This window comes from Scyliorhinus canicula, chromosome 16 (assembly GCF_902713615.1).
Source record: "Scyliorhinus canicula chromosome 16, sScyCan1.1, whole genome shotgun sequence".
NCBI classification, from domain to species: Eukaryota; Metazoa; Chordata; class Chondrichthyes; order Carcharhiniformes; family Scyliorhinidae; genus Scyliorhinus; species Scyliorhinus canicula.
Window position 1 is genome coordinate 1,850,076 of NC_052161.1, and position 14,062 is coordinate 1,864,137.

Sequence of the window (14,062 nt, forward strand, 5' to 3'; positions counted from 1 at the left end):
GCTTTTACCAGCAGTCCCGCTTGGCATTTTCTGGATTTAACTTGGGTTTCCAATAACTGAGAGTTTTGAAAGAGCAATCTAACACAGTTTATTGTGTTTGACACGAGTATCCTCCTCCAACTACCTCTTGTGATCTTTCCCCTCCCTATCTCTGCAATCTCGTCCACCCCACAACCCGCTGAGATCTCTGGCTCCACTGTTGCTGGTCACACATAGATACATAGAAGATAGGAGTAGGAGGAGGCCTGTTGGCCCTTCGAGCCTGCTCTGCCATTCATCACGATCATGGCTGATCATCCAACTCAATAGCCTAATCCTGCTTTCTCCCCATAGCCTTTGACCCCATTCTCCCCAAGTGCTATATCCAGCCGCCTCTTGACTATATTCAAAGTTTTAGCAGCAACTACTTCCTGTGGTAATGAAATCCACAGGCTCACCACTCTTTGGGTGAAGAAATGTCTCCTTATCTCTGTCCGGAATGCTTCACATGAATCTTTAACTTTAGTTGCTGCATCTATTGCTGGTCACCTGTCCTAATATCTCCTTAATGGCTAATTTGGTCTGATTTATGTTCTGGGGAGGTAGCTTGGACATTTACTACATTAAAAATGCTGAACAAATGCACATTATTGTTTTTGTTGTAAATAAGCTATCAGACTTGCCATTAGTGTGACAATACATATCTCTGTCTGTATGAATGACTAGTTCAGTAGCAACAATGATAACAATAACAATGGTGCCTCATTAAGCTCTAAACCATTCCTCACCAACAGATCCTTTGAGGTGGAAGGCCCGATTTGTTGTTCCAACAACATCAGCACTTTGTCCTCTGTTACGCAGCTTTGATCCAGCATGGAGGTCATTGAACGATTGTAATCCAGCACCAACTTGTTCCGTTCTGACCCTCCTGTGTCCACACTAAACAAATTAAACTCACCATCAGTGAAGCAGCAGAGGGAGACAGGAGTGTCAGAACCGAGAGATTACACTGATCCGGAAATCTTTAATGTCAGAATGGGGGAGAAACATGTTTCCCCAGAGGGTACTGAGAATGTGGAACTTGTTACCTCAGTGATGGAAGTGAATAGTATAGATTCAGGGAATAGTATAGATTCAGGGAATAGTATAGATTCAGGGAATAGTATGGATTCAGGGAATAGTATAGATTCAGGGAATAGTATAGATTCAGGGAATAGTATAGATTCAGGGAAAGCTGAACGGTGAGTGAACGAGGAATTGGAAGAGGTTTGTGTGGGTTACATGTCCGGATTCTTTGCTATAAATTCTATAAACATAAATTATAAAAGAGAAGACTTCTGAAAGTGAGGAATTTCCAGGAAGGAGCTTCCCCAATTTTCCTGGGGCCAGGGAGGGCAAATACTAGGTGGTTAGGTGGATTGGCCATGCTAAATTGCCCGTAGTGTAAGGATAATGGGGGGATTGTTGGTTTACGGGTATACAGGTTACATGGGTTTAAGTGGGGTGATCATTGTTCGGCACAACATCGAGGGCTGAAGGGCCTGTTCTGTGCTGTACTGTTCTATATACTGTATGACTCAGATTTTCAATACAAAAGGGCGGGGAAGTTGGGGCATTTGGGACAAGCTGGTTTACTAGACTCCCACTGAACTGATTCAGTGAAACTGCCTCTGAAAGCCTTTGTTGCTGATTAACATGCCCAGGTCCTCCCACTGCATCACTAAAGTACCGGAGAATACATGTCCTGTGTTTATATCGGTTCAGAAAGCCGTAGAAACTGGAGTTTGAAAGCAGGAGTGTTAATAAATGTGAGTCTGGCCTGTTTCCGACTGATCAGGAGACCCATTAGTGTGTCCAAACTGGGAGAGGCCCAAACTGGGAGAGGCCCAAAGCCAACCTCACATTGAGCCTTGCAGCACATTAACTTGGCAACGGCACAATCCCTCGTTTGCTTTAATGATACGAATGTTGGGTTCTGGTCTTTCCAGCTGGATCCCGGGGGGATCAGAGGGAGCAAAGCAGACAGTCAGGAAGGCTGTAGAATAAACGGCAGAGTCACCAAGTCAACAGAAATATTTGTGTGAGAGTGGGCGGTGGGGGGCTGAGACTGCAGTGGGGGGGGGGGGGGCTGAGACTGGGGTGGGGGAGGGGGGCTGAGACTGCAGTGGGGGGGGCGAGACTGCAGTGGGGGGGGGGGGCTGAGACTGGGGTGGGGGAGGGGGGCTGAGACTGCAGTGGGGGGGGCGAGACTGCAGTGGGGGTGGGGGGCTGAGACTGCAGCGGGGGAGGGGGGCGAGACTGCAGTGGGGGAGTGGGGGGGGGCGAGACTGCAGGGGGGGGGGGGGGGCTGAGACTGCAGCGGGGGAGGGGGGCGAGACTGCAGTGGGGGAGGGGGGCTGAGACTGCAGTGGGGGAGGGGGGCTGAGACTGCAGCGGGGGAGGGGGGCGAGACTGCAGTGGGGGAGGGGGGGGGGCTGAGACTGCAGTGGGGGAGGGGGGGGCTGAGACTGCAGCGGGGGAGGGGGGCGAGACTGCAGTGGGGGAGGGGGGCGAGACTGCAGTGGGGGAGGGGGGGGCTGAGACTGCAGTGGGGGAGGGGGGGCTGAGACTGCAGTGGGGGAGGGGGGCGAGGCTGCAGTGGGGGAGGGGGGCTGAGACTGCAAGGGGGGTGAGACTGCAGTGGGGGAGGGGGGCGAGACTGCAGTGGGGGAGGGGGGCTGAGACTGCAGTGGGGGAGGGGGGCTGAGACTGCAGTGGGGGAGGGGGGCTGAGACTGCAGTGGGGGGGGCAAGAATGCAGTGGGGGATGGGGGGATGAGACTGCAGTGGGGGAGGGGGGACTGGGACTGCAGGGGGGGGCTGAGACTGCAGTGGGGGAGGGGGAGGGGGGCTGAGACTGCAGTGGGGGAGGGGGAGGGGGGCTGAGACTGCTGTGGGGGAGGGGGAGGGGGGATGAGACTGCTGTGGGGGAGGGGGAGGGGGATGAGACTGCTGTGGGGGAGGGGGAGGGGGGCTGAGACTGCTGTGGGGAGGGGGAGGCGAGACTGGGGTGGGGGAGGGGGGCGAGACTGGGGAGGGGAGGGGGGAGGTGACCTGGGGTGGGGGAGGTGGGGCGAGACTGCAGTGGGGGAGGGGGGCGAGACTGGTGTGGGGGAGTGAGACTGGGGTGGGGGAGTGAGACTGGGGTGGGGACGGGGGCGAGACTGGGTGGGGGAGGGGGGGCGAGACTGGAGTGGGGGCGGGGGAGCGAGACTGGGTGGGGGGCGAGACTGGGTGGGGGAGGGGGAGCGAGACTGGGTGGGGGAGTGAGACTGGGGTGGGGGAGGGGGACGAGATTGGAGTGGAGGAGGGGGGGCGAGACTGGGTGGGGGAGGGGGGGGCGAGACTGGGTGGGGGAGTGAGACAGGGGGGCGAGACTGGGTGGGGGAGGGGGGCGAGACTGGGTGGGGGAGGGGGGCGAGACTGGGTGGGGGAGGGGGGAGAGACTGGGTGGGGGAGGGGGGCGAGACTGGGTGGGGGAGGGGGCGAGACTGGGTGGGGGGGGCGAGACTGGGTGGGGGAGGGGGGGTGAGACTGGGTGGGGGAGGGGGGGCGAGACTGGGTGGGGGAGGGGGGGCGAGATTGGGTGGGGGAGGGGGCGAGACTGGGTGGGGGAGGGGGGCGAGACTGGGTGGGGGAGTGAGACTGGGGTGGGGGAGGGGGCGAGATTGGAGTGGAGGAGGGGGGCGAGACTGGGTGGGGGGGGCGAGGCTGGGTGGAGGAGGGGGGCGAGACTGGGTGGGGGAGGGGGGAGAGACTGGGTGGGGGAGGGGAGCGAGACTGGGTGGGGGGGCGAGACTGGGTGGGGGAGGGGGAGCGAGACTGGGTGGGGGAGTGAGACTGGGGTGGGGGAGGGGGACGAGATTGGAGTGGAGGAGGGGGGGCGAGACTGGGTGGGGGAGGGGGGCGAGACTGGGTGGGGGAGTGAGACAGGGGGGCGAGACTGGGTGGGGTAGGGGGGCGAGACTGGGTGGGGGAGGGGGGCGAGACTGGGTGGGGGAGGGGGCGAGACTGGGTGGGGGGGGCGAGACTGGGTGTGGGAGGGGGGGTGAGACTGGGTGGGGGAGGGGGGGCGAGACTGGGTGGGGGAGGGGGGCGAGACTGGGTGGGGGAGTGAGACTGGGGTGGGGGAGGGGGCGAGATTGGAGTGGAGGAGGGGGGCGAGACTGGGGGGGGGGGGGGCGAGGACTGGGTGGAGGAGGGGGGCGAGACTGGGTGGGGGAGGGGGGGCGAGACTGGGTGGGGGAGGGGGGAGAGACTGGGTGGGGGAGGGGGGCGAGACTGGGTGGGGGAGGGGGGGGGAGACTGGGTGGGGGAGGGGGGCGAGACTGGGTGGGGGAGGGGGGCGAGACTGGGTGGGGGAGGGGGGCGAGACTGGGTGGGGGAGGGGGGCACTGGGTGGGGGAGGGGGGCACTGGGTGGGGGAGGGGGGGGCGAGACTGGGTGGGGGAGGGGGGCGAGACTGGGTGGGGGAGGGGGGGCGAGACTGGGTGGGGGAGGGGGGCGAGACTGGGTGGGGGAGGGGGGGGCGAGACTGGGCGGGGGAGGGGGGGAGACAGGCAGGATGTTGAGGTGCTCACTATATTCCACACTGAATAAACTGCTTTACCTACAGTCTGCCTTCACCAGCTGCCGGAGATGATAATAATAATCGCTTATTCCCAGACCCTCAGCGCTGCTCCCCTTTGAGTGAACATATGAACAAGGAGCTGGAGGAGGCCATTCAGCCCCTCGAGCCTGTTCCGCTAGTCAATAAAGTCATGGCTGATCGGATAATAATCTCCAATGCACATCCTGCCTAACCTAAACCCCCCAGCCACCACTCCCATCACCTTTCACCCACTTGTCTACCACCTCGATCCAGCTCTGCCTTAAATATTCAAAGACTCTGCTTCCACAAACTTTCAGTGAGTTCCAGAGGCTCCCCGCCCTCCGAGAGAAATGACTTCCTCCTCATCTCCACTTTAAACAGGTGGGCCCTTATTTCTAAACAGTGACCCCTCGTTCTAGATTCTCCCACAGAGGAAACATCTTCTCCACATTCACCCTGTCCACACCCTCAAATTGCCTCTTACTCCTCTAAACTCCAGTGGCACGATGGCACAGTGGTTAGCACTGCTGCCTCACAGAGCCAGGGTCCCAGGTTCGATTCCCGGATGGGTCACTGTCTGTGTGGAGTCTGCACGTCCTCCCCTGTGTCTGCGTGGGTTTCCTCCGGGTGCTCCGGTTTCCTCCCACAGTCCAAAGATGTGCGGGTTAGGTGGATTGGCCGTGATAAATTGCCCTAATTGGAGGGGGTGGGGGGAAGGAAGAGGGGGTGGGGGAAGGATGCTCATGGGAGGGAGGAGGGAGGAGGGAGGAGGGAGGAGGAGGGGGAATCAGGAGGAAGGGGGGAAGGGTGCAGTCATGTCTGGGTGGTGGGGGATTGGGGCAGGGGCCTCCATGTTTCGGGGAGAGGGTTGGGGGGTTGGGGGGGGGTGGGGTTGGGGTTGGGGGGGTTGGGGTTGAAGTTGGGGTTGGGGGGTTGAAGTTGGGGGGTTGGGGTTGGGGTTGGGGGGGTTGGGGTTGGGGGGTTGGGGTTGGGGGGTTGGGGTTGGGGGGTTGGGGTTGGGGTTTGGGGTTGGGGGGTTGGGGTTGGGGTTGGGGTTGGGGGGGTTGGGGTTGGGGGGTTGAAGTTGGGGGGGGTTGGGGTTTGGGGGGTTGGGGTTGGGGGGGTTTGGGGGGTTGGGGATTGGGGGGGTGGGGTTTGGGGTTTGGGGTTTTGGGGTTGGGGGGGTTGGGGTTGGGGGGGTTGGGGTTGGGGGGGTTGGGGGGTTGGGGTTGGGGTTGGGGGGGTTGGGGTTGGGGGGTGTTGGGGGTTGGGGTTTGGGGGGTTGGGGTTGGGGGGGTTGGAGTTGGGGGGGTTGGGGTTGGGGGGGTTGGGGTTTGGGGTTGGGGGTTTGGGGGGTTGGGGTTTGGGGTTGGGGGGTTGGGGTTGGGGTTTGGGGTTTGGGGGGCGTTGGGGTTGGGGGGAAGTTGGGGTTGGGGGGTTGGGGTTGGGGGGGTTGGGGTTGTGGGGGGTTTGGTTGGGTTTGGGGGGGTTGGGGTTGGGGGGGAAGTTGGGGTTGGGGTTTGGGGTTTGGGGGGCGTTGGGGTTGGGGGGAAGTTGGGGTTGGGGGGTTGGGGTTGGGGGGTTGGGGTTGGGGGGTTGGGGTTGGGGTTTGGGATTGGGGGGGTTGGGGGGGTTGGGGTTGGGGGGGTTGGGGTTGGGGTTGGGGGGGTTGGGGTTGGGGGTTGGGGTTTGGGGTTGGGGGGTGTTGGGGGTTGGGGTTTGGGGGGTTGGGGCTTGGGGGGGTGGAGTTGGGGGGGTTGGGGCTGGGGGGGTTGGGGTTTGGGGTTGGGGGGGTTGGGGTTTGGGGTTGGGGGGCGTTGGGGGGTTGGGGTTTGGGGTTGGGGGGTTGGGTTGGGGTTTGGGGGGCGTTGGGGTTGGGGGGGAAGTTGGGGTTGGGGGGTTGGGGTTGGGGGGGGTTTGGTTGGGTTTGGGGGGGAGGTTGGGGTGCGGTTCCGCAGGGTTCCTGCCATGGCAGGAAGGTGGCAAGTTAAGGTCATGCTGATGGGCAAAGGCCACTGGTGCCATCGTCCCGCGCGGCCACACGCCTTAACCTTGGGTGCGCTCAGCCGCCCCCTCCCACCCAGCCCCCGTGAGGGCATGGCCAGCCCACGGTGGGGCAGTGAGGAGGGACGGGTAAACTGGCGGTGGGTGTAGACTGTGGGCAGGGGTCAGAGTGTCTGCAGCGAGACCAGGCAACCGGGGAACACATGTATCCCAGGGCACTTGGCTGTCGAGGTGTCCAAGCCCCCCCCCCCCCCCCCCCCCCCCCCCCCCCCCCCCCCCACCCCCCAGGTCATCATGTTTGGGCACCAGCCAGCCATGTTTGCCGCTGTGGCGGGAGCCGCTACCCTGCAGGTCGTCCTTCGGCATCGTCCACGCAGGCGGCTCAGAGCAGCTGCTGGAGCGGCGGCTGCAACTGGGGGACTGGCTGCAGAGGGCCCCGTGCCACCCGCTCAGGCTGCAGAGGGCCCCGTGCCACCCGCTCAGGCTGCAGAGGGCCCCGTGCCACCTGCTCAGGCTGCAGAGGGCCCCGTGCCACCCGCTCAGGCTGCAGAGAGCCCCGTGCCACCCGCTCAGGCTGCAGAGGGCCCCGTGCCACCCGCTCAGGCTGCAGAGGGCCCCGTGCCACCCGCTCAGGCTGCAGAGGGCCCCGTGCCACCCGCTCAGGCTGCAGAGGGCCCCGTGCCACCCGCTCAGGCTGCAGAGGGCCCCGTGCCACCCGCTCAGGCTGCAGAGGGCCCCGTGCCACCCGCTCAGGCTGCAGAGGGCCCCGTGCCACCTGCTCAGGCTGCAGAGGGCCCCGTGCCACCCGCTCAGGCTGCAGAGAGCCCCGTGCCACCCGCTCAGGCTGCAGAGGGCCCCGTGCCACCCGCTCAGGCTGCAGAGGGCCCCGTGCCACCCGCTCAGGCTGCAGAGGGCCCCGTGCCACCCGCTCAGGCTGCAGAGGGCCCCGTGCCACCCGCTCAGGCTGCAGAGGGCCCCGTGCCACCCGCTCAGGCTGCAGAGGGCCCCGTGCCACCCGCTCAGGCTGCAGAGGGCCCCGTGCCACCCGCTCAGGCTGCAGAGGGCCCCGTGCCACCCGCTCAGGCTGCAGAGGGCCCCGTGCCACCCGCTCAGGCTGCAGAGGGCCCCGTGCCACCCGCTCAGGCTGCAGAGGGCCCCGTGCCACCCGCTCAGGCTGCAGAGGGCCCCGTGCCACCCGCTCAGGCTGCAGAGGGCCCCGTGCCACCCGCTCAGGCTGCAGAGGGCCCCGTGCCACCCGCTCAGGCTGCAGAGGGCCCCGTGCCACCCGCTCAGGCTGCAGAGGGCCCCGTGCCACCCGCTCAGGCTGCAGAGGGCCCCGTGCCACCCGCTCAGGCTGCAGAGGGCCCCGTGCCACCTGCTCAGGCTGCAGAGGGCCCCGTGCCACCCGCTCAGGTTACCCGTTGCGGTCGTGGCTGATGACGCCTATACGGAGGCCACAGACCACGCGGAGACCCGCTACAATGTGGTCCATGCAGCAACCAGGGGTGTTGTTGAGGGGTGTTATGGCCTCTTGAAGATGCGCTTCAGGGGCCTGGATCGCTCTGAAGGGGCCCTCCGGTACCATTCAGAGAGGGTCGGCCGCATCGTTGTTGTCTGCTGTGTGCTGCACAACATAGCCCAGCAGAGGGCGATGTTCTGGAGGAGGAGGCACAGGGGGAGCCCGATGAGGGCGCCGCGTCTGCAAATGAGGAGGAGGAGGATGGGCATGGGGGGGGCACGGGGGGGGGGGGGCCACGGGGGGGGGGGGGGGGAGACACGGGGGGGGGAGGCACGGGGGGGGGAGGCACGGGGGGGGGAGGCACCGGGGGGGGGCACGGGGGGGGGGTGGAGGCACGGGGGGGGGGGGCACAGACATGACATGGGGACTGGATATGGCCGGGAGGCTGCACGACGCCACCGGCTTGGCGAGTACGCGAGGCGTTGATCGCCGCACGTTTCGCCAACTAGGGGAGGGCATCTCTGAGCAAGGCACTTGCACCATCGTTCCGCCTAAACGCACCACCCAGCACCCCCCAACTCCCACACCACCACTTTCACAGCACCTTACACCTGCGGCACAAGGGGAGGGTCTCACACAATTGCTTTTGTAAGCGGGTGTGATCAGTGCCATGTTGAATGATGACAACCCGCTCTGCGATGAGCTGTGAGCTCCGGATCGTTCGACAATGTCTGACTCATGGCCACAGCTACACCCTCCACCTGGGTGGTCCCTGTCTGTGTCACGGTCACTCCATCACATGGCCATGTGGGGTAGCTGCCGTCCATGGGCCGGGGATGACGGGGTGTTGGGGGGGGGGGGACGACACACCCGGCCTCACCGTTGTACCGAATTTCGACCCCAGCGCCACTCGGTCCCCCTCACGAGCCCTCAGGCCGGTACCGGACATAGCACAGAGGCATAGCCGTTTGGTATAACAGTGACTTTAATCGTGACATACACATAGGGCCCGAGCCCCTAGAACTAAGCTGTGCTCTGCACCCGTGCAACTTACTACATGTCAAACTTCTTGGCCTTATGGGCCCTACCACTACGACTTGGTGTTTCCCCAGACGGTACAGCAGGAGTGGAGGCAGACTGCTGAGACTCCTGCCCTGCGACGTGGCTCCCCTGCCGGCGCGCGTTTCCTGGGGCATCCCAGCTTGGATGTGCCAGGCTGCTCAGCGGGCATGCTGGATGGCGTGGTGCCACCCTGTTCTACCCGCCGCCCACCAGATGCACCAGGGACGGAACGGTGGGAGTCTGAGTGTTCCGAGACCTCCCTTGCTGGAGTTACCGGGACGGGCCCCAGAACCTTGGGGAGCCCGTTGGCCCCCAGGCCTCACTATGGGATGGTGGTGCGCACAGAGAGAAGCGCTGTGGCGTCACCAACACCTGACGCTGCCAGTCCTGGAGGCCCACTGTGGCATTGACCAGGGTCTGAACATTCGCAGTGATGGAGCTCAGGGAGTGCGCCATCCCTGTCAGGGACTGTGTAACCTCCCGCTGGGCTTGTGCGACGCCATCCAGTATGTGCGCAAGGCCGCCGATGCTCTCAGCGATGGCCTGCTGGGACTGGGCCACGGCCTGCTGGGAATGGGCCACGGCCTGCTGGGACTGAGCCATGGCCTGCTGGGACTGGGCCACGGCCTGCTGAGACTGGGCCACGGCCTGCTGGGACTGGGCCACGGCCTGCTGAGACTGGGCCATGGCCTGCTGGGACAGGGCCATGGCCAGCTGGGACTGGGCCACGGCCTGCTGAGACTGGGCCACGGCCTGCTGGGACTGGGCCACGGCCTGCTGGGACAGGGCCAAGGCCTGCTGAGACTGGGCCACGGCCTGCTGGGACTGGGCCACGGCCTGCTGAGACTGGGCCATGGCCTGCTGGGACAGGGCCATGGCCAGCTGGGACTGGGCCACGGCCTGCTGAGACTGGGCCACGGCCTGCTGGGACTGGGCCACGGCCTGCTGGGACAGGGCCATGGCCAGCTGGGACTGGGCCATGGCCTGCTGAGACTGGGCCACGGCCTGCTGGGACTGGGCCACGGCCTGCTGAGACTGGGCCACGGCCTGCTGGGACTGGGCCATGGCCTGCTGGGACTGGGCCACGGCCTGCTGAGACTGGGCCATGGCCGGCTGGGACAGGGCCATGGCCTGCTGGGACTGGGCCATGGCCTGCTGGGACTGGGCCACGGCCTGCTGGGACTGAGCCACGGCCTGCTGGGACTGAGCCACGGCCTGCTGGGACTGGGCCACGGCCTGCTGGGACTGGGCCACGGCCTGCTGAGACTGGGCCACGGCCTGCTGGGACTGGGCCACGGCCTGCTGGGACTGGGCCACGGCCTGCTGGGACTGGGCCACGGCCTGCTGGGACTGGGCCATGGCCTGCTGGGACTGGGCCACGGCCTGCTGGGACTGGGCCACGGCCTGCTGAGACTGGGCCACGGCCTGCTGGGACTGGGCCATGGCCTGCTGGGACTGGGCCACGGCCTGCTGAGACTGGGCCACGGCCTGCTGAGACTGGGCCACGGCCTGCTGGGACTGGGCCATGGCCTGCTGGGACTGGGCCATTGCCTGCTGGGACTGGGCCATGGCCTGCTGGGACTGGGCCAGACCCCAGAGCGCGGCAGCAATGTCCAGCTGGCTCCAGGACATGGCTGCCTGTGAGAGGGCAGTCCTGTCCTGGGCCATGGATGACGCGTGCACATAGATCCCCACGCCTTGCAGAACCTGACCCATGGCCGAAACCGTTTCCCCCATTGCCTCCAGCGCAGATGCCACCTGTGCGGTGTCGGCCTGGGTGGCAGCCATGACTGGCACCAGTCCCTGCTCCTGGACATGGATGGACGCCTCCAACTGCGCCTGCAGCTGCTGGAAGGCGGGCGTCATCCCATTGTCCACTCCCTGGGTTTCCAAACGCATCGGGTCTGTGGGTGGGTCTGGTAAGTCCAGGAACCCGGGAACTGTCTGGGCGGCAGCTGGATGCTGGGACTGGCCTGCCCTCCGACCATCCATCCCCTCAGCTGCTCCTAGCTACACCTACTGTACGGGTTCGGCTGTGTGGTGAGCACCAGTCAGTGTCCCAGAAGCCTCATCACTAATGTGCCCAACCGAGGTGAGGGTATCTGCGTTGGTGGAGGGTCTGGGTAACAGCAGTGACGCAAGGTCCATGTCCTCATCGGATCCCAGGTCTGGGGTCTCCTGGGTCGAGCCTTGGATCGATGGACGTTGTCTCCGGCCCATGTGAGGGGCCGTGTCCGGTCTGTCCATCATCATCTGTTTTGCCATCCTCTGTCTGTCACTGTCCTGGCTCTCCGTCCTCTGCCCGTCACTGTCCTGACTCTCCGTCCTCTGTCCGTCACTGTCCTGGCTCTCCCTCCTCTGTCCGTCACTGTCCTGGCTCTCCGTCCTCTGTCCGTCACTGTCCTGACTCTCCGTCCTCTGCCCGTCACTGTCCTGACTCTCCGTCCTCTGTCCGTCACTGTCCTGGCTCTCCGTCCTCTGTCCGTCACTGTCCTGACTCTCCGTCCTCTGTCCGTCACTGTCCTGGCTCTCCGTCCTCTGTCCGTCACTGTCCTGGCTCTCCGTCCTCTGTCCGTCACTGTCCTGACTCTCCGTCCTCTGTCCGTCACTGTCCTGGCTCTCCGTCCTCTGTCCGTCACTGTCCTGGCTCTCCGTCCTCTGTCCGTCACTGTCCTGACTCTCCGTCCTCTGTCCGTCACTGTCCTGGCTCTCCGTCCTCTGTCCGTCACTGTCCTGGCTCTCCGCCCTCTGTCCGTCACTGTCCTGACTCTCCGTCCTCTGTCCGTCACTGTCCTGACTCTCCGTCCTCTGTCCGTCACTGTCCTGACTCTCCCTCCTCTGTCCGTCACTGTCCTGGCTCTCCGTCCTCTGTCCGTCACTGTCCTGACTCTCCCTCCTCTGTCCGTCACTGCCCAGAGTCCCGCCCTCTGTCCGTCACTGTCCTGACTCTCCGTCCTCTGTCCGTCACTGTCCAGAGTCCCCATCCTCTGTCCGTCACTGTCCTGGCTCTCCGTCCTCTGTCCGTCACTGTCCTGACTCTCCGTCCTCTGTCCGTCACTGTCCTGGCTCTCAGCCCTCTGCCCGTCACTGTCCTGCCTCTCCGTCCTCTGTCCGTCACTGTCCTGACTCTCCGTCCTCTGTCCGTCACTGTCCTGACTCTCCGTCCTCTGTCCGTCACTGTCCTGGCTCTCCGTCCTCTGTCCGTCACTGTCCTGACTCTCCGTCCTCTGTCCGTCACTGTCCTGGCTCTCAGCCCTCTGCCCGTCACTGTCCTGCCTCTCCGTCCTCTGTCCGTCACTGTCCTGACTCTCCGTCCTCTGTCCGTCACTGTCCTGGCTCTCCGTCCTCTGTCCGTCACTGTCCTGACTCTCCGTCCTCTGTCCGTCACTGTCCTGGCTCTCCGCCCTCTGCCCGTCACTGTCCTGGCTCTCCCTCCTCTGTCCGTCACTGTCCTGGCTCTCCGTCCTCTGTCCGTCACTGCCCAGAGTCCCCGTCCTCTGTCCGTCACTGTCCTGACTCTCCGTCCTCTGTCCGTCACTGTCCTGACTCTCCGTCCTCTGCCCATCACTGTCCTGACTCTCCGTCCTCTGTCTGTCACTGTCCTGACTCTCCGTCCTCTGTCCGTCACTGTCCTGGCTCCCCGTCCTCTGTCCGTCACTGCCCAGAGTCCCCGTCCTCTGTCCGTCACTGTCCTGGGTCTCCCTCCTCTGTCCGTCACTGTCCTAACTCTCCGTCCTCTGCCCGTCACTGTCCTGGCTCTCCGTCCTCTTTCCGTCACTGTCCTGACTCTCCGTCCTCTGTCCGTCACTGTCCTGACTCTCCGTCCTCTGTCCGTCACTGTCCTGGCTCTCCGTCCTCTGTCCGTCACTGTCCTGGCTCTCCGTCCTCTTTCCGTCACTGTCCTGACTCTCCGTCCTCTGTCCGTCACTGTCCTGACTCTCCGTCCTCTGTCCGTCACTGTCCTGACTCTCCGTCCTCTGTCCGTCACTGCCCAGAGTCCCGCCCTCTGTCCGCAGCGCCGGCCCTAGGATTGCTGGCGCCCCGGGCAAGCTGAACTTCTGCGCCCTTCGGGGAGGGGGGGTGGGGGGGCGCGGGGTCGGGGGGTGGGGGCGGGGGAGAGGGGGGGGCCGGGGGGGGGGGGGGTGTGGCCCGGAGGGGGGGGCAGGGGGGGCGGCGGAGGGGGGGGGGGTGGAGGGGGGAGGGCGGAGGGGGGGGGGCGGAGGGGGGGGTGGAAGGGGGGGGCCGGAGTGGGGGGGAGGGGGGGGCAGGATGGGGGGGCGGAGGGGGCCCGAGGGGTGAGGGGGTCCAAGGGGGGGGGGGGCGGAGTGACCACCGGCGAGCCTGGATCCATCCGCCATGCTTGTGCGGGGCGGCCTGAGGGAGGGCGGCCACCGCGCATGCGCTGGTTGGCACCGGCCCAACTGCGCATGCGCGGGACCCGCACTTTTTGATGGCGCCCCCTAGCACATGGCGCCCTGGGCGACTGCCCGAGTTGCCGGTACCTTGAGCCGGCCCTGTCTGTCCGTCACTGTCCTGGCTCTCCGTCCTCTGTCCGTCACTGTCCTGGCTCTCCCTCCTCTGTCCGTCACTGTCCTGGCTCTCCGTCCTCTGTCCGTCACTGCCCAGAGTCCCCGTCCTCTGTCCGTCACTGTCCTGCCTCTCTGTCCTCTGTGCGTCACTGTCCTGACTCTCTGTCCTCTGTGCGTCACTGTCCAGAGTCCCCGTCCTCTGTCCGTCACTGTCCTGCCTCTCTGTCCTCTGTGCATCACTGTCCTGCCTCTCTGTCCGTCACTGTCCTGGGTCTCCATCCTCTGTCCGTCACTGTCCTGGCTCTCCGTCCTCTGTCCGTCACTGTCCAGAGTCCCCGTCCTCTGTGCGTCACTGTCCTGGCTCCCCATCCTCTGCCCGTCACTGTCCTGGCTCTCTGTC

At 64.7% G+C, this 14,062-nt stretch overlaps 1 protein-coding gene across 1 annotated transcript in view; it reads right to left on the reverse strand.

Annotated features, from left to right (window-relative positions):
* The window catches only part of cfap43 (cilia and flagella associated protein 43), a 273,825-nt gene that overhangs the window by 102,059 nt on the left and 157,704 nt on the right, over positions 1-14,062 (reverse strand). The window contains 1 exon segment of the mRNA XM_038822192.1: positions 768-918. Within this exon segment, the coding sequence (XP_038678120.1) occupies positions 768-918 (151 nt within the window).